Source organism: Tamandua tetradactyla, chromosome 8 (genome assembly GCF_023851605.1).
Source record: "Tamandua tetradactyla isolate mTamTet1 chromosome 8, mTamTet1.pri, whole genome shotgun sequence".
Classification (NCBI taxonomy): domain Eukaryota; kingdom Metazoa; phylum Chordata; class Mammalia; order Pilosa; family Myrmecophagidae; genus Tamandua; species Tamandua tetradactyla.
The window spans coordinates 29,017,977-29,045,382 of NC_135334.1; the positions used below are offsets into that span (position 1 = coordinate 29,017,977).

At 35.0% G+C, this 27,406-nt stretch overlaps 3 protein-coding genes and 1 long non-coding RNA gene across 16 annotated transcripts in view; 1 reads left to right on the forward strand and 3 right to left on the reverse strand.

The window, feature by feature from the left end:
* The window catches only part of BCO2 (beta-carotene oxygenase 2), a 64,016-nt gene extending 52,524 nt beyond the window's left edge, over positions 1 to 11,492 (reverse strand). For 2 of the 8 annotated variants that reach the window (XM_077112909.1, XM_077112911.1), the window contains exons 1-4: positions 11,035 to 11,490; positions 7,160 to 7,373; positions 3,998 to 4,209; positions 3,663 to 3,778 (exon numbers count right to left, since the gene is read on the reverse strand). In XM_077112909.1, the coding sequence (XP_076969024.1) occupies positions 3,663 to 3,778; positions 3,998 to 4,209; positions 7,160 to 7,373; positions 11,035 to 11,293 (801 nt within the window). In that variant the 5' untranslated portion in view covers positions 11,294 to 11,490. The other 6 variants (XM_077112916.1, XM_077112908.1, XM_077112912.1 and 3 more) reach the window with 5 other exon arrangements.
* A 2,056-nt stretch (positions 11,493 to 13,548) lies between these two features.
* On the reverse strand, positions 13,549 to 17,781 carry TEX12 (testis expressed 12). 2 transcript variants are annotated; one of them, XM_077112922.1, is made up of 5 exons: positions 17,675 to 17,781; positions 16,104 to 16,182; positions 15,214 to 15,325; positions 15,057 to 15,108; positions 13,549 to 14,319 (listed from the first exon to the last, which is right to left on the reverse strand). In XM_077112922.1, exons 2-5 carry the CDS (start codon positions 16,164 to 16,166, stop codon positions 14,175 to 14,177), a joined length of 372 nt encoding a protein of 123 aa, XP_076969037.1. In that variant the 5' UTR covers positions 16,167 to 16,182; positions 17,675 to 17,781; the 3' UTR covers positions 13,549 to 14,174. The 2 variants fall into 2 exon arrangements, with proteins under 2 accessions (XP_076969037.1, XP_076969036.1); XM_077112921.1 differs by lacking the exon at positions 17,675 to 17,781 and adding an exon at positions 17,536 to 17,668.
* A 461-nt stretch (positions 17,782 to 18,242) lies between these two features.
* LOC143644229 (uncharacterized) overlaps positions 18,243 to 27,406 on the reverse strand; it is a 66,438-nt gene continuing 57,274 nt past the window's right edge. Inside the window, exon 4 of one of the 2 annotated variants that reach the window (XR_013156568.1) lies at positions 18,243 to 18,308. This is a non-coding gene — a long non-coding RNA (uncharacterized LOC143644229). Of the gene's footprint in view, positions 18,309 to 22,243; positions 22,444 to 27,406 lie in introns of those variants that run through there. The other variant, XR_013156567.1, reaches the window with a different exon arrangement.
* The window catches only part of IL18 (interleukin 18), a 31,639-nt gene continuing 25,929 nt past the window's right edge, over positions 21,697 to 27,406 (forward strand). For all 4 annotated transcript variants that reach the window (XM_077112918.1, XM_077112919.1, XM_077112917.1 and 1 more), the window contains exon 1: positions 21,697 to 21,871. The gene's annotated coding sequence lies outside the window, so the exon portion shown is untranslated. The remainder of the gene's footprint in view (positions 21,872 to 27,406) is intronic.

Genomic DNA, 27,406 nt, shown 5'->3' on the forward strand with positions numbered 1-27,406 from the left:
AAAGCTTCCTAAAAAGAAAAGTCCAGGACCAGATGGCTTCACATGTGAATTCTACCAAACGTTCCAGAAAGAATTAGTACCAATTCTCTTCAAACTCTTCAAAAAAATCGAAGTGGAGGGAAAACTACCTAATTCATTCTATGAAGCCAACATCACCCTCATACCAAAACCAGGCAAAGATATTACAAAAAAAGAAAACTACAGACCATCTCTCTAATGAATACAGATGCAAAAATCCTCAATAAAATTCTAGCAAATCGTATCCAACAACACATTAAAAGAATTATACATCATGACCAAGTAGGATTCATCCCAGGTATGCAAGGATGGTTCAACATAAGAAAATCAATTAATGTAATACACCATATCAACAAATCAAAGCAGAAAAATCACATGATCATCTCAATTGATGCAGAGAAGGCATTCGACAAGATTCAACATCCTTTCCTGTTGAAAACACTTCAAAAGATAGGAATACAAGGGAACTTCCTTAAAATGATAGAGGGAATATATGAAAAACCCACAGCTAATATCATCCTCAATGGGGAAAAATTGAAAACTTTCCCCCTAAGATCAGGAACAAGACAAGGATGTCCACTATCACCACTATTATTCAACATTGTGTTGGAGGTTCTAGCCAGAGCAATTAGACAAGAAAAAGAAATACAAGGCATCAAAATTGGAAAGGAAGAAGTAAAACTATCACTGTTTGCAGACGATATGATACTATACGTCGAAAACCCAGAAAAATCCACAACAAAACTACTAGAGCTAATAAATGAGTACAGCAAAGTAGCAGGTTACAAGATCAACATTCAAAAATCTGTAGCATTTCTATACACTAGTAAGGAACAAGCTGAGGGGGAAATCAAGAAACGAATCCCATTTACAATTGCAACTAAAAGAATAAAATACCTAGGAATAAATTTAACTAAAGAGACAAAAAACCTATATAAAGAAAACTACAAAAAACTGCTAAAAGAAATCACAGAAGACCTAAATAGATGGAAGGGCATACCGTGTTCATGGATTGGAAGACTAAATATAGTTAAGATGTCAATCCTACCTAAATTGATTTACAGATTCAATGCAATACCAATCAAAATCCCAACAACTTATTTTTCAGAAATAGAAAAACCAATAAGCAAATTTATCTGGAAGGGCAGGGTGCCCCGAATTGCTAAAAACATCTTGAGGAAAAAAAACGAAGCTGGAGGTCTCGCGCTGCCTGACTTTAAGGCATATTATGAAGCCACAGTGGTCAAAACAGCATGGTATTGGCATAAAGATAGATATATCGACCAATGGAATCGAATAGAGTGCTCAGATATAGACCCTCTCATCTATGGACATTTGATCTTTGATAAGGCAGTCAAGCCAACTCACCTGGGACAGAGCAGTCTCTTCAATAAATGGTGCCTAGAGAACTGGATATCCATATGCAAAAGAATGAAAGAAGACCCATATCTCACACCCTATACAAAAGTTAACTCAAAATGGATCAAAGATCTAAACATTAGGTCTAAGACCATAAAACAGTTAGAGGAAAATGTAGGGAGATATCTTATGGATTTTACAACTGGAGGCGGTTTTATGGACCTTAAACCTAAAGCAAGAGCACTGAAGAAGGAAATAAATAAATGGGAACTCCTCAAAATTAAACACTTTTGTGCATCAAAGAACTTCATCAAGAAAGTAGAAAGACAGCCTTCACAATGGGAGACAATATTTGGAAATGATATATCAGATAAAGGTCTAGTATCCAGAATTTATAAAGAGATTGTTCATCTCAACAACAAAAAGACAGCCAACCCAATTACAAAATGGGAAAAAGACTTGAACAGACACCTCTCAGAAGAGGAAATACAGATGGCCAAGAGGCACATGAAGAGATGCTCAATGTCCCTGGCCATTAGAGAAATGCAAATCAAAACCACAATGAGATATCATCTCACACCCACCAGAATGGCCATTATCAACAAAACAGAAAATGACAAGTGCTGGAGAGGATGCGGAGAAAGAGGCACACTTATCCACTGTTGGTGGGAATGTCAAAGGGTGCAACCACTGTGGAAGGCAGTTTGGCGGTTCCTCAAAAAGCTGAATATAGAATTGCCATACGACCCAGCAATACCATTGCTAGGTATCTACTCAAAGGACTTAAGGGCAAAGACACAAACGGACATTTGCACACCAATGTTTATAGCAGCATTATTTACAATTGCAAAGAGATGGAAACAGCCAAAATCTCCATCAACAGAAGAGTGGCTAAACAAACTGTGGTATATACATACGATGGAATATTATGCAGCTTTAAGACAAGATAAACTTATGAACCATGTAATAACATGGATGGACCTAGAGAATATTATGCTGAGTGAATCCAGCCAAAAACTAAAGGACAAATACTGTATGGTCCCACTGATGTGAACGGTCATTCGAGAATAAACTTGAAATATGTCATTGGTAACAGAGTTCAGCAGGAGTTAGAAACAGGGTAAGACAATGGGTAATTGAAGCTGAAGGGATACAGACTGTGCAACAGGACTAGATACAAAAACTCAAAAATGGACAGCACAATAATACCTAATTGTAAAGTAATCATGTTAAAACACTGAATGAAGCTGCATCTGAGCTATAGGTTTTTGTTTTGTTTTGTTTTGTTTTGTTTTGATTTTACTATTATTACTTTTATTTTTTTCTCTATATTAACATTCTATATCTTTTTCGGTTATGTTGCTAGTTCTTCTAAACCAATGCATATGTACTAAGAAATGATGATCATGCAGCTATGTGATGATGTTAAGAATTAATGATTGCATGTGTAGAATGGTATGATCTCTAAATGTTGGGTTAATTTCTTTTTTTCCGTTAATTAAAAAAAAAAAAAAAAAGAGAAGGGATAATTGGAGATGAAGGGATACAGACTGTACAACGGGACTGGATATAAAAACTCAGAAATGGACAGCACAATACTACCCAATTGTAATGCAATTATGTTAAAACACTGAATGAAGCTGCATGTGAGGTATAGGTTTTTTCTTTTGTTTTTTTTTTCTTTCTATTATTGTTTTAATTCTTATTCTGTTGTCTTTTTATTTCTTTTTCTAAATCGATGCAAATGTACTAAGAAATGATGAATATGCAACTATGTGATGTTATTAAGAATTACTGATTGTACATGTAGATTGGAATGATTTCTAATTGTTTTGTTAATTCTTTTTTTAATTAAAAAAAAATCGAAAAAAAAAATATTAAATAGGAATTTTCATTTTGGAAAAAAAAAAAAAAAAAAACTTAAAATGAAAAATTGTGGCCCCAAGCTTTTTTTGTTCTTAATGAGTTAAGTGAAGACAATATGGCCTAAACAATTACAAGTCCAATACAACCTTCAGCTAAGAAGAAAATATACTGGCCAAAGTAGGCCTGTACTATTCTACTTTTCCTTTACCCTAGCCTTCAGAGTTTATTATGAAATAAGGAGTTAGATTATTTTCAAGGAAAAGATTAATCCCATATTCTGACCTGAATCAGTGGATAGCTTTATCTTTGTTCAGTTAAATGGCTCAACTTGTTTCTACAGATGTCTACTGCTCTAGAAGGCATGTTGAATAGAAAGAAATTTCAGGGTCTATTTTATTTATTTTTGCCCTAGATTTTACCTTTTCTGTTTTTTGCAGGGTTCTGATGTCCACTTTATTCATAACGTTGGTCTCAGTACTAACGTAGTAATCACCCTTGTACTGCACGTAGTTGACATTGGTGTTGTCAGTTATTGCTGAAATCAAACTCCAGAGTTAGAGAGACACTGCTTACTATAGTAGGCCCTGTGTACACACTCAAAGGGAGGAAGTTTCAACAACCTTCTACACCAAAAAGAAAAAGAATATACCAACAGTGATAGCTGTACTGATGATCATATATGATAATTAATTTAAGTGATCATCACTAATCCTTAAACACCTGTAATATCTAGGTACATTAAAAAGCTGCTTACCAGGCAGTTCAAACTTTGACATGAAACGTTCAAAAACATTCTTGCATGGATCAGGGAAAGCCAGTGTGCCAAATTCTGAGATCACAATTCTATTCTGATCTCTATTGGCCTTATACGTATCACTCTGTAGAAACTTGCTCCTATAAGTCACTGTGCCCTTCTCCATCCTGAACTGATGAAGCAGAGCCATTCCATCAAACCAGTGATTGTACCTTCAAACAGGAGCAAAAATAGAAGAATCAGCCACTAGTAAGAAAAGCATGGGACCAAAAACAAGGGATGGAGTGATATATCTTCATTTCAAATACAGAGAAAAGGAAGTGGGATGAGTGGACAGTATCAGAACAACACAATTAGTCAGAGAACTTGAGTATTACTCTACACAGCAATTGTTAAAGGAGCTGAAAAAGAGATCAGACTCCAATTAAAGATATGTCTGTAATGGACTTGGTTAGGACTAAGGGAACTCAGAATACAGGGTAAAGGATGATATTGTCGTATTTTAAAACTTCAATCTCTGTGGGAGACCAAAGGAAGAAATGTTTATCTGATCCAAAATTTAAATTTTCTATAGCACACTATCTAATATTACCTGTCTGGTTAGTTTATTTCAACAACCTAACTACAAGGAACCTAGAATAGGGAATGAGATCTTATTATTCTGTTCAGGCTAATGTAATACCCAGACACATTCCAGAGGATTTGGGGTAGAAAATAAAAAAGAATTTGCAAAGTCCCCTTGCGGGAAATTGGGAGAAAATGTGAATCTACTGTACTTCCCCACCTGGGGAAATCCTGATATTCTCTCAGGCATTAAGGACTCCCAATTTAATAAGCCAAGCCCTCAATCTTGAGACTTATAATTAGGCATGTAATTATGCCTAAGAATCACACCCAGAGACCCTCTTTTGTTGCTCAGATGTGGCCTCTTTCTTTAAGCCAACTTTACAAATAAACTCACTACCCTCACCCCCCCCCCCCCCCACTACGTGGGGCATGACTCCCAAGGGTGTAAATCTCCCTGGTAAGGTGGGACATGACTTCCAGAGATGAGACTGGCCCTGGCATCATGGGATTGATAAAGACCAAAAGAGGGGGAAGAAATGGAACAAAATAAAGTTTCAGTGCTTAAGAGATTTCAAATAGAGTCGAGAGGTCATTCTGGAAGTTACTCTTAATCAAGCTGTAGCCAGATATTTCAAACTACCCGAGTCTGCCATGCCCCAACCAAAAGTATTCTCGAAAACCCTAAAGAGTGTCCTGGGCTCTATCTAAGCCTCTATAAAGATTTTTTAATAAATTTATTTTCTCAGAAACCTAAGGCCTCCAGATTGGTCATAGGCTAGGTAAGTCCCAAAACCCAGAGGTACTAGTCTCTCCAAGAATAACAACCAGGTCCATTCTTCTATCTCAGAAGGTCAACACTCCTTTCCAACATGAAGTTAAAATGGTCATTGCCCAGATATCCCTGAAGACTGAGAGAAAGATTAAATGAGAAGAACGAGGTGTAGCTGAGAAATTAGGATTTAAAAAATGACTGTGACAACTTACTCGTTATACAGATATTTCTTTTTAGTCCAGTGTTTTAGGATAGTCAGAAGGAAATACCTAAAGTTGTTGAACTGTAATCCAGTAGCCCTGATCTTTGATAATGATTGTATAACTATACTGAAAAAAAAAATAGTTGCCCTTGTTTGTATGGATATACTTCTGGATGTTTTGTTTTGTTCTATATGTATATATGGAACAGTCAGTATACTATACTAACAGTCAATTACTATACTGTCTTAGTTAACCTACCTAATTTTAAGTCTTAAAATTGGGTAGATTGCAATACTAGTGGTCAATAAAAGGGAGGAGTAAGGGGTAAGTTTAGGGTTTTCTTTTTTCTTTAAATTTTGTTTTCTGGAGTAATGCAAATGTTCCAAAAATGATCATGGGGATGAATACACAACTATGAAATGATGTGAATCACTGATTTTATACTCTGGATGGAATGTATGGTGTGTGAAGATATCTCAATAAAACAGATAAAAAATTTTTTAAAAAAAAGGTAATGGTTCTTGGAATATCATCCAACCATTAAAAATCATGATCTTTTGGACTTTGCAACACAGATAAAAAGTTTTACAACATAGTGTTAAGTTTCTAATACACAGGGCAAAAAAATTCTACATACAATATAACTGTAATTATTTAAAACAAATCTACAGGAATGGGTGGGGGGAGACTAGTAGGAAATATACCAAAGTGCTAATAGCAGATGTGTCAAGTGGTACATGCTACTTTTCCCCTCTTTCCTATATTTCAAAAAGTTTTAGACAGTGAAAAACTTTTACAATAAAAAGTGCCTAATATTTTTAATGTTTAAACATTTAAAATATTTAAACTGTTTAACACAAAGAAGATTTCTTCCTTCATATCTCTTTATGTCCCTAGTTGACACACAGGAAAATGATATACTAATGAATTATGGATTTTTCATTTATTTACCTATGTTCATTGAGTGCTAAATACATGCCTGGTACTGTTCTAGATGTTGTGGATATACAGGGAACAAGAAAAACTAAGTTCCTGCCCTCTTGGAACTTAAACTCTAGTGAGGGAAGCACAGCTAAAAACAAACAAATACTAAACAGTGGTAGTTCTGTGAAGACAATTAAAATAGTAATATGATCAATAACAGAATGTTTAAATTGGGAGATCTGGGAAGAAGGCTCAAAGGATGTGAGATTTTAACTGAGATCTGAGTGACAAGAACAAGCCAGACTTAAGATTAGGAAAGATTGAAGAGCAAAAATAAGTGTGCAAGTTTTGAGGAACTGAAAGAGGTCATTGTAGATAAGGAGTGCTGGGTGAGGAAGAGAATGGTATGAGGTGAAGACATTGTTCCTTTCCTCAGGAACTGGTGGTAAGATAGAGTGGGGAAGTTACATAAAGAAGAGGTTTCAAGTTTACAATATTCTACAGAGCAGAAATTTAAAAAATAAAATGAAGTCTCTCCTTTGAGGAGCTGTCCATTTTTCCCCTATTGACTATAGTTTCCTTATGGATAATAAATTGAATGGCAATGTTACTTAGCCTCAGAAAAGAATCAGATATTAATGCAGAGAAATAATTCATGCCAAGAAATCTAAATTGTTCTCCTAAATCAAGGCTTACTTATCCTTTCCAAACTCAAATTTCCCAGGTCCAATTCGAAGTAGATAGCCATTGAGCCACTTAGGAAAATGCCCTCGGACTCGAGCAAAGAGGATCTCTGGAGTCTCCTCCACTGTGTTGAGTAGTGGTGCAATACATGGCAGACTCGTCCGCTTACTGAAGATCACTTTTTTTGGATAGGCATTTCCCATGTTCTTTCCACAGTTCTTCAAAACTGTAAAGAGGAAACCAAATACACCCAAATTTTTAATGATCATCTATAAACATGCCTGTTTCTCCACAGACAATAATCTACTGGCAGTTTGAGAGAAACTTAAACCTAACACCAAATATAGTCCCCAAATTCTTCTCTCTCTTTCCTCATTCTCAGATTATCAACTGAAGACAACCCTTCTTGTACCTCTTGCAGTACAAATTTGCAGTACAAAGAATTAATGCAGGACTTCAGTTACTATTATCATTTTTCAGAGTTGAACAATACTCATCTTTTTATAAGAATAAATCTATTATGCTAATGATGTGCTAACACCAACTTCATTGTTATGATAAAAAACGACCACCATTCAAAACTGTCATAATTTCATTAACTCTTGTAACTGAGACACATCCAGGATGTGATCCTAAATATTTCATAAAGATTTGTTCAGGTATTCTTGGCACACAACAGTCTGAGACCCACGGTATTAAAAATATAAAGAGGATGTTTTGAAAATATAGAGAAGGGAACTTCTAGGTATTTATCTTATTCTATTTTTATTAACATTGAGTATATTTATTTTAGTCTCCTCTTTGAGTAAAATAAATTTCCTGAAGAATGATTTTTAGTAGTATTATTTTACTTATTTAGGCAGAATTAAATTAAAAAGCCCAACTGGGCAATTTAAATTTAAATTTTGAATTTAAAACATTTTACATTCTAGAAAATATTTATATATCTTTATGTTTTGTACTCCACAATATGCTGTTGGCAGTCTATTATATGTTCTTCAAATTTTTCCATTATACTTGATATTACTGTCAACACCTCCTTAAACTCCTCTGTGCTTTTGGTTTCTTGAGACATTACTATTCTAACCTTCATTCTCCCTCTCTGACTATTCTCTCCTTTATGCCAACTTCATTACTTGTTAGCTGATAACCTTGAGCAAATTACATAATCTTTCTGAACCAGATTTTTCAATGAAAAAACAGGATAATGGGGCTACAATGGGGATAAAACTTCCTGTTCATAGCTATAGCTATAATTAAATATATATCTACTATGTTAAATAAATATATTTAACATAGTAGATATCTTCCTAATGTTAATTCCCTTTATTAACTCCTCTTCCCATTATCACTTCATAAATGTGTTTCTAAGGTGTGTCTTTGGACTTTTACTCTCTAATCTTAGCACTCTCCCTTGGTAATCTCATTTAGTCTCTTAACTCATCAATTCTTGCAGGTGACTCTCAGTATATAATTCTTCATTTTCCCCTGCTCAAAATTAATTTTTCCACCTGCTAAATCATCTAGCTTAAAAATCTCTATGGGCCTTATCTCCAATGAGCCCCTGGACTAGATAAATCCTGAAATACAGAGCGCCAGTGTCTCCAGAACATCAACTAGTTCCACCCCCCTATCCCACATTATCGACAGTCCCTTCTTAAATTTAAATAATAAATTTAAGAATTTATTATTCCTAAATCTCTCTAAAGAATGGGAGAAAGATCAAAGGTCTAGGCGCCTCCCTCACTCCTTCTTTGGGCCCCACTGCTCGGGACACAGCACCCCACAGCCAACAGCCTCCTACCCTCAGTGCGGGTGGGGAGGGCAGTAAGTTCACCTGTTGAGTTGGCTTGGAGGGAGGTGCCACATCTAGCCAACAAATGAGGTTTGTTTTTGTTTTTGTTTTTGTGGCGGAAGTGCCTATGGTTAAGCTAGCTAAGACATCCATTGTTGGTGGTTCTAAGTGTATTGTTTGTTTCCTTAAATTTAAAAATTAACAAGGAAAAAAAGAAAGATGAAAAGGTGATGGTGAAGTTATATAGAGAAGGTATGGTTTAACAAATGGGTATGATTGCTGAATAAAAGAAATAAATATTTCTTTTAGTCTCCAGTATCTTAGAGCAGAAGTAAAAACCTAAAATTGTAGAATTGTAATCCATACCAAACTCTGAATTCTGTTCAACAACGAATTGTTGCGATGTGCTTTGAAATTTATTGTTTTTTTATATATATGTTTATTTTTCACAGAAAAGAAAAAAACACAGAGAAGAGCTATGGAATGGAATATAAAGAAATTATGAACTGTGAATAAAAATTTTTGAACTCTCCACTGGTGCTCACGTTCACTAAATGAATAAATTCTCCTAACTATTCCCACACTCAGCCATTAACTAGAGGTAAAGGGGATGATATAGAAAAACCAGTATAAATTACCAGGGCCAGCAATCTGCAAGGAAGCTTGGGGCAAATTCTTTGTAAAGATTTTTACCAACCCACTCCACCCAATCAGCTCCCGCACCCCCAAATTTTCTCTCGACACTGACGCCTCAACTTTTCTTGTTTAACAGTCACTCCCTTTCTATTGTCCTAACTTAGGCCTGCATAAGGTTCTCATTTGGGCTATTATAGATCAGAATATATATCTATAAATTCAAATTAGAAAGAGAAACTAGATAGGAAACTAAAGCTATCTTCTACCAGAGAGCTTCCTAATTGGTATCCTTGCCCTTGAGATGTCCAGGGGTTCTAGGCCAATTGCCTCCATCTGTAAACAGCTCATTCAGGAGTTCAGAACTTATCCAATTTACCCCAGAACACAGTAAAAATATTATCATTTTTTAACTATGCCCTATGATGTGAAAAAAGGTTGGCAAGCACTGCTACTAAATTAGTCTTCCTAAGTATGGATCTGATTGTGTCATATTTTCCTGCATAAAACCTTCATCAAACGGGTCTTCTGAGTCTACCAAGTCTAAACTGGACAGGCAGTGAACGAAGGCCCTGTACAGTCTCATTCCAATCTATCTGTCCAGTTTTGCCTCTCACTAATGCCTTCTGTTTCAGTCAAACTGGACCATTCCCCATTCTTTTCTCCTCACCATAATCATACCATTCTCATATCATTCTCACCTAGGCTATTTCCCAACTTCTTCAGATGAAGTTTACTTGCCCAACTCATCCTTCAAAATCTAGTTCCAATATCACCTGCTTCATAACATAGCATTCACAGTTACCACTGAAGTCTCCTTAGCCTGAACTCCCACAACATCTATTTATAGCTCTCTTATAACCTCCTTTTATCACCTTTACAACCAGAATATAAGCTCCTTAAGCACAGGATCTTTATTTTTATCTCTCCTCCCTCAGTACTAATACACTGCCTTGCATAAAGCAAGCACTAAATTATTGAATTAAGTGATTTCAAAGTTATAGTGCATATTGGTATGATTTTCAATAGCTCTCTAACAGTTAATTTCAAGGAGTCAAATTATTAACAATAGTAACTATAATACAAACAGAGGTATTAAGGCAGTTTCCCATAAGACGAATAGATGACCATTAGAAATTAGACATTAGAAATTGTAGCAGTAATTTTAATCTATAAAAGTTTGATTAGTGAATATTTTCCCATTGTAGATCCAAGATAATTCCTAACCCCTGAATCCTGACCCTCTATGCTGTATAAGATATACAAATGCGAAGGCTGTTAACCTGATGAGGAAACAAATTTTGACTGTCTTCTTTAACTTCCGGTTCTGTGGTGTTGCTGCCTCTATGTGCTGCACACAGCGGGAAAATTTCAGAAGTCCCTGCTAATAAGAAAAAGGCACAGAATTCTAGTGAAGATTGGTAGGAACAGTATGAAAAGGAAAGAACAAATCCCCTACCTGAAATCCAGTGCACTATCACAGAAAAAAAAAACGCTGCAGTGGTGGAAAGATTGCTGACAAAACAGAGAAAGATTCGAAAAAACATGTTTGCATTGAGTTCAGATCCTGTGATTTCCAAATCCTTACACTCGCTGGCAACTGTATGCACCTGTGAACACAAAGAGAACTTCCTGGGCTGTCCCTGGCTCACTGAAAGAAGGGAGTGGAAGAGGAAGGGGTGGGGTTTCAAACTGTAATCTCTCAGTCTCATTTCCATGACAACTATTCCAGCAACCTATCTGTAACAAGCAGCAGTTTGACCTATTAAAATCGGACTGCTAATAGTTGTCTTCCTCTCTAAATTCTTTCCTTTTTTAAATCTATCCTCACGGTACAGTAACAAGTCTGTTGAGCCATAGGATCGATTTCATTATGCACTCTATGCACTCTGAAATATTCGTATCTCCCTTTTCTTTACAGAATAAAGTCCAAATTCATTCTGGCCACAATCTAATCTGGCTACAACCTAACCTTTCCTCATTTGTCTCTCTGATGTTTTAATCATTTCATCCTTCCTTTCCTTTTCTATTCATTTAATTTAGAAGGCATTTTCTGACGATCTACCATGAATAGGGTCATGTAAAGGTATGCCCTTAAAAATTTTATAACCATATATAATTTCATCAATTTAACAAAAAAATTTTGAGCGCCAATGTATTAACTACTGGGCTACACACTGAGAATACCAACAAACAAGATTCAGTACCTGTTCTCTGGCAGTTTAGATCATACTATTCCCTTTGTGCACTCTCATCCCAGTACAATGACTTTATAATACCCCACGTGATTTTTTTCTTCTGTGCCTTTGAATAAACTTTTCCCTGCCTAAAATACCTTCCCTCTCTACTTTCCAGAAAAGCCAATTCAAAATCTACCTCTCTGATCCCTTTACCTAAAGCCTTCTAGTAAATCCCACAGTGTGTGTTCCTACTAACAAGCCCAATCCCACAGTGTGTCTTCCTACTAACATGGGGCTTGTCACATAATGCCTTTTCTGTCATAGGTTGGGGTTTTTTGTTTATTTTTTAATATTTTTATTGAAAAATCTTCACACCCACATAGTCACATAATGTCTTATTTTTTTAACATTTACATATTATATTTTCCTAGCAAAGTTATAAATGTATTTCAAGAAAGGAGTAGTTAACACTGTCATGAGGGTGAACAATGAGTGTCTTAAACTATTTTGGATTCCCCAGTGCTTAGCACTAAACATGCTTTTATAAAGATATTCAATATATATTTTGATTAGTAACAATTAAAAATAATTTATAAATTGTGAAATTTAGTTGAAATGAAAAATGTTAGAAGTGTAAATTAAAGAGTAATAAGCAATAGCTTATCTCCAGTTGTGAGATAATTATCCTTGTCTATGTGAATGGTACCAAGACCATCAAATTTGATGAATATACGTTTTAATTAATACTAGGAAGTAGCTATTCTAACCATTAAACACATTTTGACTTAAAATCAGTTTCCTAGTCTTAAATAAACCAAATGAAATAAATCAATTTTCTGAATCTGCAAAGCTAAGACTCAAATGGTGAATAATGGTGACACCATCAAGATTTCACAAGCATATTATGAAATTCAGTTTGAAACAAACTATTGACCTTATCTTTTATCTTAATAATATATGTTTGGAAATAATAACTCAAATATATTTCTTGACGGTAAGTCAGCAGAGTCATCTTGTATTTAGACATTAAAAAATTCTGTAAGGAATGACTCAAAGTCCAGGTGACAAGTTAAATAAACTCAAATATAGTCCTCTGGTTACAGTTAGTATTAACAATTCCATTCCTAATAATTACGTCATTGACTGTCAATCTATCTTGTACCATCATCACATTTTCCACTTAACACCCACGTTTTTTGTAAATGTTGTTTTACTTCTGTCATCTTTTCTTTTCTGGATATTTATGCTATATGGTATATATGCCTTAAAATAGCAACTTGATGAACTGAGGTTTTATTTTAAAGTTTAGAAGGTAGCAATGCAAATGTGGTGTCTACCTTAGGAATAAATTCCCTCTGGTACTGTTTGTAAATGTAGCCAAATCTGTGATCACTTATATTGACAAAAATATGCATTTAACACAATTTAGATGCCTATTATGAATTATCTGTATGGCTGAAAATAGGTGCTTGATTAAAAAATAAGCTGATTAATAGTTAGTCCATATAGTCTTTTAGCATATTGAAAGTCTGCAAAAATTTGTAGCAGTACCTTATATGAAACAGAACATTTTTAAGCTAGATGGGTATTAGAACCTCTAGGCCAAATTCAACTACTAAATTATAAAAGGATTGAGGTGACTTGCCAAGGTCACCTACTTGTTTAAGCCTATTTCTACTTTTGAACCACTATCTTTGTCCCATTCCATACTGCTGCTAAGATTTCCGAACACAACTCATACAAACTGCGCACTTCGATTTGGTTGATGTGCAAAAAAGCCAACAGATAGAAGATTCTGGTTAATAATTTCTGGTTTTTATTTTATTAGTTTTACCACATGAAAATAATTTTAAACCAAGAGCTTGTATTAGTCATGTATAATAACTAATAGTGGAAGTAATCAAATGCTAATATTAAATAGCAATAACAGTTAAATTTTATTACATATTGAGAAAGTGGACAAATTATCTGTAAAGCTTTAATGTGTTTTTTAAATACTGACCAAAAGCAAAACACTTAAAAAAAGTGTCTCCAAAGCAAACTGCTATTTAAACAAAATATCTTATAGAAAAAGTACAATATTGCTAAACATTATCAAATAAATTCACTGAGTTCTTTAGAAGTTTAAGAAAGTCTAGGAGGCTTAAGGGAGGAAAAAGGGTCCACATATGATTTAAATAATTTACTTTTATAAAACGCACCAAATAGTCAACCCTCAAAAGAAAGCGTATGTACTTCATATTAGTGTTCAGCATAAAGCCCCTTTGAAATCTAGAAAAGAAATTCAAGGAGTTTCTCTTTTTATATTTAAAATACACTTTTTTTTTCATAACTAGAGAGCTTTCAGAACATAAATGTTATTCTTTCATTACAACAAGCTATATTGCTTAAATTCTCAGCTTATTTAAAGTACACAATTTTATCTGTGCAGTGTGTTTGCAATCACTGTAAACCTCTGTCTCAGGAGTTCTCTTTTTTGCATTAGAAAGTTTTCAATAGTGTTGGCTTCTTTGAAGAGTTCTTCTATCTCATCAATGTAAGATGCATCTACTGCTGCTCTCTCGCTAATGGGAAAAAAAGTTTTATGTTAAACTAAATAGTTGTAAAGTCTAAACGTATCATTACAGTGATGTTCTTTTTTTATACTACATCTGTTATGAATTTCATTTAAATGGTTTTGCACACTATTAATTTATTAAACCTCTTCAGGAAAAGCTAAATTAGTTTCACAAATATTTCTGACTTCTCAGAAAGTCTCCTTACATAGCAGAAGTATCTCTTATGCATTATAACTCTAATATTAAATTATATATATTCTTTTAACAGACATACAAACCATTACTCAAATACAGTAATTAGCAATTAGTCTATAAAACTCCCTTATAAAGCATGTTAACCTCAGGCCAATAAAAATTTAAATTCAGCCTTCAAATAATATGTGTAATATTCACTTATTCTTAATATTGCTCTATTATTATCATTAATTTCACCAAGTGGTATTTTTCTCAAAATATTTTTACATAAAATTTAAAATATAATGTCATCTAATTAGAAATAAAGATATATACAGCCTAGTATTACCTCTGGCAATAACAAAACAAAGGATGCTTAGTGAGAAAGTTAGGGTTATACTCTGAAAGTATCTAATCTATTATAAGACACTGAAATAGAATAAAAATTCCAAAATTATAATTACTAGTTAGGTTTGCAGTCACTGAATAAAACTTCCCATTATGGAGTTTTCAGAAGAACATTTCTATTTCTAAGATAAAGACTCAAGAGACTAAACTATAATACTTGCCTTAAGATCTTTGCATATGTAGACAACATTAGATTAATTTCCTTGCTCATATCTGTTCAAAAAAATCACTGGGTAAGTTATGAACTATAACAAAACTGCATCATAAAATTGTTGTATTGTTGTTTTTTAAAAGAAATATAAGCATTTTATATATCACCATTCAAATCTTTCTCCAGGGCTTCATCTTTATAAAATAATCCAGAGCTTTCAGAGAATGATGAATCTGATTTTCCAAGAGAGGACAACTGTGGGCTATCTGGCATTTGAGGCTAATAAAAGAAAGCAAACAAAACAGAAATATAGTCAATGAGATCCTTAGGATATAAGCATTCTGTTTTTTAAAAAAGTATATTAAACATATTTCAGGGAAAAAAAAAAAAAAGGCATGCTAGAAACCATATATTCTCATGCCCTAATTGGTCATTTGAAATTATTTTATCAAGGAAACTTTTAGGCTCAAGAAGCATCATGCTCAATATACTAAATTTTAGTTTGGTTTTAAATTAGATTTTGAATATGGTTTAATCCCCTGATAAACAAAGTTTCCTGCATTTTAAACTAGTAGAGGTTTCCAGAGCAATACTGCAAAACTGTCATTCAGATAGTAGCCAAATAGTTGTAGAATTTTATAAAAGAATACAATCTTTAAGAGAGTAAATAACGTCCCAAACAAAGATCAACTGGTGGCAGTGGCAGTGAAGAGGAACAGGTGACAGTGCCCTTCTTTAAAACTATCAGTAACTACAGTACCTAAGTATCCTATTTATCATAACAAAATAACTACTGAAAGTCTTATATATGATCAAGGCCTGGACTTACTTCTGTTTCCAGATCACAAATAACCATAAAGAAATTTCCTGATAGTTTTTTGAAAGCCTATACGCAGTGAAAAAGTAGCTGGAGTCAACCTAGTTCCTGCTGGGACAATTCTAGCTCTGGGAATTAAATTAAACTCCATTTATTAATAAAGCTTTCTTAAATGGAAGAAACGTAGGAAGTATATAATATAGAATAAGAAGATTAAGTTTCCAGAGGCATATAGTTTACCTCCAACTCTCTTGGTCTCTTGCACCGTCTAGTATCAGGTTTCACAAGGTTGCTTGCCATCATATTCTGGAGGCAAGAACTGCAGAGTTTAAAACAATTAGAAATTTAGGCACAAATTCCATGCTACCGGTTCTTGTGAATCCTTTCTCTCCACTCCTATTGCCTGTCACTTAATCTGTCAATTATCTAAATTATTCAACTATTCGCTTCTCTAATTCATTCTACCAACTGTTGTTTGGGTAATCTTTAAAAACTCTGATTACTGTATTCCCTTAACTATTCACTGCTTCCAGAATAAGTTCAAATTCCATGGTATAGCATCTAAGATCTTACCTCACCCAGAGCCTACCTACCATACCTGTCATTTTCAACTACTTCTCTTTATAAATCCAGCCAAACTAGCCTCTTTGGCACTTTCCTCTAGTTTCAGGACTGGCTATTTTTAGGATTTGCTATTTTAGCAAAATTGGAGTGCACCTTACAATCCATCTAATTCAATCTCACGTTTTTAACAAACAAGAAGACAGAGATGGTTGATCAAGGTTTAACAAGTAAATCTTGGCCAGACCAAAGCCAAGATCTCCTCACTATTTCTAATCTGAGAGTTTTTCCCACTGCTCTACCTTACCCGTATAGAGTTCAATTTTTACTTTTAATGTATTTTCCCATAAATTTGGAAGATTTTTTCCACAGGACTCTGAAAGATTAAGCTTAAACTTCAAGAAAAAAAAATTAAGAACCTAGAATGGTATAGTTTCTACATCTTAGAAATGAGAAGCCCAGTCTGCATTCAAGTGATCAATTTACTTTGTTTTTTGTTGTTGTTTTTGAGAAACTATGCTGGCCTGGATAACTGTAATGTATCTGATTAGGCATATATAATATGCTTACATAGAAAGACAACACTAACAAACCACAGATAAAGATCTGTATTTAGTAAATTCCAAATAAAGCGTCTACATTCCTACCACTACCTTTTCAAGTTGAAATGCTATAACAGTAATATTCAGAAAATACTATATATGCACAGGGGTGCTAACTTTGCCCTAGAAGATAGAAAACGTTTCAGAGAAGCCAACATAAGGGTTGTTCTCTTCTCCTTTCCTCTTTCTTTTACACTTCTCTCCTCTCTGAAAGTAAAAGAACGTTCACGTCATCAAACTGAAATTTCTATAATTAAGTAATTCCATGTTTCTGAAAGAATAAATTTTTCTGTCATAACTCAAGGCCTCAGTTTATCTGAATCCAGGCCTGGTCAAAGAGGCCAGTCCTCATCCTGTGACTAACACCATTCACAGCAACTGACCCAGGCTTTGCGATCTAACCTAACTTAAATCATTACCACGCCCTATTCCTTTGCCTAACGCTACTCTTTTCTTCTAGGCCTCTCTTTCTTCTCGCTGCCATACAGGCCTCTCAGGCCATTTCCTACCTTTTCTCTAACTTCCCACACCCCTCTCTCTTTTTTCCCAACTTGTGCTTTAGTCCCACTAGAGACTGAGAGGGAGCATCTGTCCTCTCTCGTTGCCTCAAAATCACACTCTCACGAAAGCTCATCCTTCTAAGCCCACCGCAAGAGCGCTCTCCTTCGCGGCGTCGGAACCTTCCTACTCCTCAGCGAAAACGCGGGAATGAGGACGCCGTAGGCAGACTCCGCACACGACTAAGGGCAGATTGCGCTCCCAGCAGTCAGCGCGCCAGCCACGTGACCAGACGCTCGGGTCTGAGCGCAGCGCATCTATTGTCTCTTTACCTGGTACCCTTCCGCTGACAGGAAGCGGTGGCTTCCCCTTTGGATTCTCTGTGAAACAAAAAATTTTCACCGCCGCACAATATGTATTTGAGGGAGAAGGGAAAACCCTGAAGCTAGTCTCTCAAAAAAGAAACAGGAAAGAATTCCCAGAGCAAGGCTGGGGTGTGTTCCAGAGACTTGGGATCTCAGTAAAGGAACACAGAACATAGTACACCCAAAAAGAGTAAAAGTGGAATCCGATTCCAAATGGTCTGTTTGAAAGGAGGGTTTAAACCCGAGTTTCCCTGTCTCTCAAGTGACGCTTTTGGAGTCAGAGCCTCCTGTTCCTTCCCCTCTGCGTCCGTCAATTCAGTCGACTTACCTAGCAGCTTTCAAAAAAAATATTTTGTAGCATGCATCGTCCACATACTGTGGCTTAGCCTCGTTGGGTGTTTGGATGTGGAAACTTCGCCCTGCAATTTCAAAGAAGGCACCTTAGATTTATGCTTAGTTACTCTGTCGTGAAAGAAAAAACAAAAGAGAATTAGCTCATGAAACAAAGGTCAATAATACTCCTCCATAAACTCCAGGTATACAATCTTACACCTTCGCGAATTATATTTAGCAACTATATACGTTATGAATGTTTTTCCCTTTTTGCTTGTATTTAAATATTGTTTGTCACAAAGTCTTGGAAGTATTGTATATGTATGTGTATGTTTGTATATATACACATATGTATTTGCTGGTGGTGAAAGTGCCAATTGTTTTAAACTCCTAGAAAACAGGTGCTTGGTTTGTTAAACTTGATTTGCTAAAGTTGAGAAATAGAGGTCTCTTAATAAATGCTAGATGGTTTTGGTGAATTTAATGACAGTATATAAAGGACCCCAATCACTGTCTGGGAACTGAGATCAATCTGTGTTGAAAATTTCACCATCTCTGGTAAAATGAGCAGTGACAGGGCAAGTTTTTTAATAAAAATTTAAAATGTTCTCAGTATCCTCACTTGATAAAATAGAAAGTTGAGCACTCAATGTTAATCCCCTCTTCCTTATTATTGTTATTATTTTAATGGTCTTTTAAATACAAAAGCCTGGAAAATACTGAACTAATTCCTTTCTGTCTTCTTCTTAGATATACAGTGTATATTTAAACAGGTAGTTGTCCATTTGGTTCCTAAAATATTACCAGGAAAATTGATCCTCCGAGCCCATAAATGCTTTCATTAGATTAAAACCGATATTTTATTTTTCATATCTTATGTCCACTGTGTAAGCTAACGAATATTGGGTTAAGGATAAGTGGCAGTAAGTTTGGGGTTGTAATTGTCTAATGCTTTAAAATGTTCAAAGGGCTCTGTTTTAGTTTGCTAAAGCTGCCAAAATGCAACATGCCAGAGATGAATTGGCTTTTAATAAGGGGATTTAGTTAAAAATTTATAGTTCTTCAGAGGAAAGGCAGCTAGCATTCATCTGAGGTTCTCTGGAATGTCTGCTGGCCTTCTCTCCTGGTTTCTGGGTTCCAGCGGCCTTCCCTGGGGCAATTCCTTTCTGCATCTCAAGACTTCTGGGCTGAGCTCCAAGTGCTAAGATGGCGTATGCTGAGCTGCTGAGCTCTCTTGACCTCTCTCATTTTAAGCCTCCAGATAATTAAATCAAATCTTACTCATTGTGGTAGGCACACCCCTTAGCCGACAGCAAATGTAATCAACCATGGATGAATTTCACATATTGATGATTTAAGGCAGCAGCAACAGAACAACAGGGCATCATAACTTGGCCAAGTTGACACCTGAACATAACTACCACAGGCTCTAATCATCTCATTGAATCTTCACAAACAACCCTTTGACTTAGGCATGGTCCTAGAATATTTTGGTTGCTTTATATCAAAGAAAAATTGTTTCTTTAAACAGCAGCAGGCTGTTTAAACTTAGAACTTGTGGTTTGGTGCTCTGCTTCTGATCACTGTTTGACCCTACTACATGCTTTCGTGTTAATTGGCCCTATTGTACACTACAGTTGGAGGGTGAAACTTTGTCATTTCAATTTCAGTCACATATGTGTTCTTATTCTATGCTTCTTAAACGTATTATTTTTTCTTCTGTAGTCTCCACACCAAGAACCTCAGACCACTCTTCAACAGTCTTTCTGCAACAGATACCTGTCAACATAATGTTTTTATGACCTTAAGAAATGACATGTCTGGGTATGTGAGTAATAAAATAAGGACAACAATAATAGCAATAATAGGGGGAGATAAAGGGCATGGGATGTTTTGGGTTTTCTGTTTTATTTTTATTTCTTTTTTTGGAGTCATGAAAATATTGTAAAATTGACTGTGGCAATGAATTAACAACTATATGATGATACTGTGAGCCTCTGATTGTATACTTTGCATGAATTATATAGTGGTATGTAAATGTATCTCAATAAAATTGCATTAAAAACTGTCAAAAAAAAAAAAGAAATGACAGCTACCTATCTTGTTTTTAAAAACAAGCTGCTTATATAAGCTTATATAAGCATTTTTATTTCCTAACTCTACAACCCCTCTATTTCTGTAATGTCTTTGATCTGAAAAGAAGGGGAGATAGAAGTCACTTTCCTAGCAAATTGATACAATGTGACACATGTTCATGAAAATGTCATCTAAGAAATTTTATTTCTGTTATTTTCAATGCTATATTTACCCTAAAAAGTTACATTTTAGACATATTTTAGGTTCTATGATTACATTGTAGTAATTACTGAATAAGACTGTTCATCACAGTGAGATAGTGAATTTAGATAATTCAAGGAAGAGTTCTGTCTTGAAATGTAACCACAAAGTCTCAAAACAGAGAGAGATTGATATGAGAAAATGCAGATGCTTCTAAGGGACCAAGGAAGTGCTTTGGAACATGACATTCAGGGGTAAAAGTGAAAGTCTCCCTGACAAGGGGGGACTTGAAGCACAAAGGTTGAGCCTGGCCATGGCACCGAGGAATCAACAATGCCTTCCAGACTAAAACAGGGAAAAGAAGTGTAACAAATAAGGTATCAGTGGCTAAGAAAGTTCAAATGGAGTAGAGAGGCTATTCTGGGGCTGCTCTTATACTTCAGCTAGATATTACTAGTTGCCATGGTTTGCCATACCCAACTAGCATCATTCCTGTTAACCCTAAAGAACAACTAGGGCTGTAACTGAGACGGTACAAAAATTTCAAGTATGAAGTTCACTTTCCTGAAACCTAATCCAGAGGGTTCCTAGGACAGATGAGTCCTGAGCCCCAGAGGGTCCATCCTCTCTAAAACTATCAACTAATTCCATCCCCCTATCCTATATTGTTGACACTCCTTTTCAACATTAAAAAGTTAGAATGGACATAGCCCAAAGACTCCTAGAGATTGGGAGTAAGAAGATAGGATTTAACAAAGGACCTCAACTACTGAGTCACTATAATGATATTTCTTTTAGTCTCCAGTGTCTTGGAGCAGCTAGAAAGAAAAGCCTGAAAATGTGGAATGATAACCCATACTCAACTTTGAAATCTGTTCTATAGCTACTTGTTAAAATGTCCTTTGAAAAGTATTGCTTTATATATATATATGTTCTATTTCACAATAAAATGTTAAAAAAAAAAAAAGAGAGAGAGAGAGAGAGAGAGATGCAAGCTTTGGAAAGGCTAGAACTCCAACTTTTACAGAAGAAATTCTCTCTTTAAAATAGTGATTTTGCATTAAAAGTAATATCTGTGTTCTCAGAAATGTCTGAGAACGCCAAGTTCTGTGGCAGTAAGAATAGCCCACATTTGAAGGCGGGTCGGAGGCTGCGGGAGGCGGGCCAACAGCAGTCTCCTCCCTTCCAGCAGCGGCTGCCTGGCTTTCTTTCCTGCTAGACTACTGCAGCTTGTCAGGGAGCAGCGAGCTGTGTTTTCCAATGCTTTCTGCATTCCTGGCTGCCTGCTTCTCCATTCTGCGAAGTCTCAGGAAAAATTAAGGGACTTCAAGCCTTCTAGATCGCTTTCTGTGGTGGAAACTTTTGAGCACTGGTAAGAAATATCATTCCTCTGTATTTGAAAACCTGGGCATGCTGGTAAATAAAGTTAGAAAAGAGATGGAGAGGAATTTTTAGTTCTCTGACATAACTATGATTGGAAGTAGGTTACAGCGTAAGGGACATAAGCAAAGTCAGCAGAAACTTTATTTTGCTCTCGTTTATCAAATATTGGAGAGTATCACTTTACAGCAGAGGTTCTCAAACTCTTTGGTCTCAAGATCCCTTTACACTCTTAAAAATTATTGAGGGCCCCAAAGAATTTTTATTGATCTAGAATTTTTAATGTTACTGTAACTTACAGTGTTCTAATTAAAAACCGAGAAATTTTTTTAATTAATTCATTTTAAAAATCACATCACACGTTAATATAAATAACATTTTTAATTTAAAATAAGTTTTAAAAAAAATCCACTGTGAAAAATGATAGTTTTAAATAAAAAAGAAAGAAACAAATGATACTGTTTTTCATATTTACAAATCTCCTTAATGGCGATGATTCTCATGTCTGCTTCTGCATTCTGTCTTTTGTACTATCGCAGTTCATATAGCCAATTCCATTGTACACTTGTGAGAAAAAGAGAGTGAAAGTCAAATGATGTCTTAGAATTATTATGAAAATAGTTAACCTCGTGGACACCCTGAGAACTGCTGTTTTAGAGTGATAAAATAAATAAGCTTCTCTTAAAGGGAGTCTCAACTCTGAATCAATTGTATTTTTAAAAAAAAGTTTGTCAAAGGTTGGTAATCTTGATGGAATTTACATCTGCACCCTTGGCCTGGGCTACAGGCTTCCAAAGAAGAATTTTATTTCTAAATAAGAAAAAGGCTTAATAAGTATCTCTAACTTGGAGTACGAATAACAAAAATTAAAATATCCTTAAATCCCTCTTGAAATATTTCCATTTCTTTCAAACTTCTTTCAAAATATCTTTTTTTTATCTGACTTGTTCATAATATTCCTATCATGTGAATTGTTGTAGTAGTTTCATTCTCTGTTTTTCATACTGTCTCTAATCTTTCATAATGGACTTGCCAGCTCAGTATTTTGCAGTATTTTCCTATTGCCTGTGAGACTAAATTAAAATTATTCTACTTGACTTTCAAAGCCCTTCATAAACTAACATCGTTTTTTTTATGTTTGGGTTTTTTTTTTTTGTTTTTTTTTTTAATCTTTTGTTCACTGCTTTTCAGCAGGATTCTTTCATCACAGTGAAAAAATGGCTCCATTCAGCCCACTTTCTTCACAGGCAACTTTGTTCTGATTATCACATAAATGCCCTCCCATGCCCTTTTTCTTCCATGAAATCTTAACCATGCCTTTCTCCATCTATTCAAATTTTAAGCATCTTTTAAGTTTAAATTCAAATCTGTTTTCCACATAAAGCCATTCCAACTACCTCAGTTCTATTTAGGATTTTTGCCTCTCAAAAGTATTATAGCACTTAATATTTAGCACATGAATAAATATACCCTTTATCATTAACTATTTAATTTTTAAGTCTTCTTGAACATTTACTCCCTTCTTCACACACATACACACACAAGATGGAAATGTTTTCAAGGAAAGTGATTTATAGAACTGAAAATTTAGTATTTGATTTTCATGATGTCAAGACCACTAACCACCTGATTTTATGTAGGCTGCCTCTTGATTTCATCCCATACCTTTCCACAGAATTGTGTAAGAATAAATATAATCATAGATGCTTTTCAAGTTCAAAGCATCCTTACTTTTAATGTAATGCTATGCTTTTAGACTCCTTGTGGCTTAACAATGCTGTCTGTATAATAAATATTCAATAAATACTTGTTGTCTTGGAATTATGAGGAAGTGGTCACTGCTATATTTGGCACAAATGAATGGTTCTCTCCTTGCAGGTTTAGCTAGAATCTAGAATGACAGAAAGTTGGAGCTGGAAAATACTTTAAAGAGTGTTTCATTCAAATTCTTCATTGTACAAAAAAAGAAACTGAGACTCTCGGAATTTAGTGATTTACCCAGACAGAATTGGGGAGCCTGTGACCTAATTTCCATCATGATATTCTGCCTTCCACTAGCCTTGAGCTAGTTTCCAAAAACTTTATTTGTTTGTTTCAAAGAACCAATATACACTGTATACTCCTGGGAGAGTCTTTTCTGAGATACTTTATTATTCTCAAAAAAAAGTCAATAATCTGAGACTCTTAGATTAAATTTTTAAAGCATTGTTTTCCAATGGAAACTATAATTTTCTTAGATTAAAGAAATCAGAGGAACACAGGTGAGAAAGGCAAAAAGGAAAATTGGGGAGAGGAAGCCCAGAGAGAGAACATAGCACCTATAATCAAAGATGTGTTGAAATCTAACAATGAAAATTCAAAATAAACACTCACATGAAATAAAGAAAATACTAAGCAAAAGAAAATTAGAAAGATTATTCTGTTTTTAGAAATCTGTTTTCAGCCTCTCCTCATTTTCTGTCTATTTCTTATGGCTTTCAGATGAAGAGAAAGTTTTAAGACAGAAAAAAAATCTACCAGTCCCTTTAACAACTGTTGTCGTGACACGTTTTATTATAGCAAAATATTTATTCATTTGACAAACATTTATTGCGCTATTGCTATTGTTAGAAAGCTCTTTCCAAGTTGAGGATTCAAAACACAGAGGATAAGCCTTTGTTTCAGTGAAAATCAAAGAGAACCTGGGAGGCCCTATTTGTAAACAAAGTAATCTTAATTCAGTGTAGTCAGAACTATTTCAGAAGTATGAACAGAGGGTGGAGTGACTGGGAGTGGGGAAAAGGCGGGAAACTAGAAGAGAATGACTGGCTAGGGAGGAGGAGTCAAGGAAGTTTTTCTAGAGGAGATGTTTGAGCTGGAACTTAAAGGATGAAGAAGAGTTTGGCGGGCAAAAAAGACAAGGGCAAGTTCTAACCTGGCAGAGGAAATAACTCTCGCAATAGAATGGATATGGGGAGAGCCCGGAAACAAAAAAAAAAAAACAAGTAGAAGAGTATTAAAACAGAAAAAGCCAGGAGTAATAAGAGCTTGATTTAAGGCAATGCTGGTGAAAATTGATAGATAGCAAGATATTTCTGAGTTAGAATCTACAGTATTTATTAGATGGAAAAGATAAGACAAAGTAGTCAAAAAGAACTCTCAGGTTTCAGTTTTATATCTCATTAGGCTATCTTATAAATGAAACTAAAGATTTGGAGCCTGATATTGAAATTTGCAAGTTGTTTATCTCCCAATAGCTACCATCCTATCGCTTCAATTTATAGCCGTATTTTCGAAAAGAAAGTTTGTGTTCACTGTCTTTAATATTTCCATCCCATTCTGTCCTCAATCTCTGGCAAGTTGTGTTCTGCTACCTACACTTTACTCAGACTGTTCTAAGGATACCAAAATTTCCTAATTGCCTCATTCAATGAGCAATTATAAGCTTGTATTTTAATTATAGGCTCTGTAGCATCTGATTTCAAGCAGCCTCTCCTTGAAATTCCCTTCTTTAAAGGGCTGCAGGGGCACCTCTCTTAGATTTGCAGAACTGAAATGATCATTTTCCACTCAAGCCTGACCTTTCATGTCTCTTTTGTTAGTTGATGGGGCACCATTCAGCAAAATAACCCAAGCCAGAAACTTGGGAGTCATCCTCAATTCATCCTTCTTCCATTTGACTTAGAACCAGTCACTATAAAATCCTGCTGGTGTAGTCTCTCTCAAGTCCATCCTCTTCCCTTCATCCCCGCAATCACTGCCTTCATGTATAGCCTCTTCAACTCTTACTTTTATTGTTAAAATTGCTTTCAAGGTTATTTTCTGAGCTCTGTCAAATCCTGCCCCATCTAATTCTACACTGCTGCCAGAATGAATTTTTTAAAACATAAGTTTACCCATATCTTTCTCCTACTTAAAATAAGTCACTTTTTTAAAGAAAAAAAAGTTAAACTCCTTAACCTACTAAATAAGACTTTAGTCAAGCTGTAGTCAAACTGATTTATATTGCAATTTGCATTTTATGTGAAGTCAATTGGGCAAAATCTAACTAATGTAATATAAAAATAATAGTTTCACTTTATATGCAAAAGTGGAAATAATGTGGATTCCTCCAAATTAAATAGTTTATCTAAAATGAAATCATTTCAAAGCTGGTAAGTCAAGTGAATTGTAAATCGCTTATACTAATGCCACATGGAAGTATCTTTTACACCTGGTAGAATTATCTACTACTCTAGTGGTCAGTATTATGTAAGCTAGGCTATTCTTTAAAAGCCTCAGAAGTTCTTGAGATATACAGGTTATTATTGTACTGTTATTTTATTTTTGTGCTGTATAATTTGTTTATGCTGTTATAATTTTAAATATTTTTATATCTAGTAGCAGTGATAAGAAAGTATTAAGGGTATCGTTTCTGCTTCTGCTGAAAATCACTCCCAAATAAATAACTTTGGAACAAAAGTTAAATACAGAATAAATATGAAAAAGGCCAAAGTGCCACCATGACAGGCTGTATAGAGAGAGCATTGTGCAAAACGTTAATAATGCTGAGAAAGATGGAAAAAAGAAAGAAAAAATTCACCTTGGTGGTTGTAGATTTATGCACTCCAAGACTATCTCCTCACATACTTTATATTTATTCCCAAAGGAAAGTTAAAATTGAATTATATGAAATCTTCAGAAATTCATTCTTCTTGAAAATGTGACTATTTGCACTACTTAATGTAAAAATGGTGAGGCCTGGAACAAGCCATGTTCTCAGCCTCCCTGCTTCTGGCCTTCGTTCACATTGTTCCCTCTGTCTGCAATGCTCTTCCCCTGGCCTCAAAAGTGTCTGCCTCTCTTTCAAGGCAGCATCCTCTGAGAAGTGTTCTCCAGTACCACCTGGTAAAGAGAGAGTATTGCTGGTAGACCTGACTATTACAGCATTAGTTATACTATTTTGTAAATTAGATATTTCTCTCTCCCAGATAAGAACTGGAGGGAAGGAGCTGAGTTTCAATTCACATGTAGCTTGCCAGCATCCAGTCCCATGCCTGGTACATAATGGATCTTCAATAAGGAATTGCTGAATGAATTTAAATATTGTATAATACTGTTATTTTTTTAAGGTAACTGTGTCCTTCTCTACACCCACTCACCCCGACTTAACTAAATAGTTACTGAAGTAAAAACTAGTCATTTGATTCATTTCCTACCCATATTACTCGGTATTTTCCGGGATAATTACTTTCATAAATATGTGTACATTACATAATGTTAAAGTTTATAAAGAAAATCACCTATAGACAATTGATAATTACTAGACACATGGAGTTGCTCTCAGGTTAACAAATGTCTTGACTTCTCCGTCAATGGAGTCATACAGAGATGCGTTCTGACACTGATAACAGACACTTTGTTAGATAATGAAGCCACAGAGATGGAGAAAGAAAATGCCCCCAGATCTGTTTTTTGATCTTAAAGTTAGATTGGTTTTTGGTAAATTTTAGTCTTATCTCAGCAACCTTTTCATCTTTTACTATATTATTTTTCCCTCAGTTTCTCC

Bases quoted from the DNA above. Each gene is read 5' to 3' on its own strand.
- TEX12 (XM_077112921.1), bottom strand. From the start codon at position 17,660: ATGAGCTTTCGTGAGAGTGTGATTTTGAGGCAACGAGAGAGGACAGAT. The intron at 16,183-17,535 runs GTAGGAAATGGC...TAAACTCTGCAG, and splicing joins TGTGGGAAGTTAGAGAAAAG to TTCTTGCCTCCAGAATATGA. The intron at 15,326-16,103 runs GTAAACTATATG...TTCTTTTATTAG, and splicing joins AGAGACCAAGAGAGTTGGAG to CCTCAAATGCCAGATAGCCC.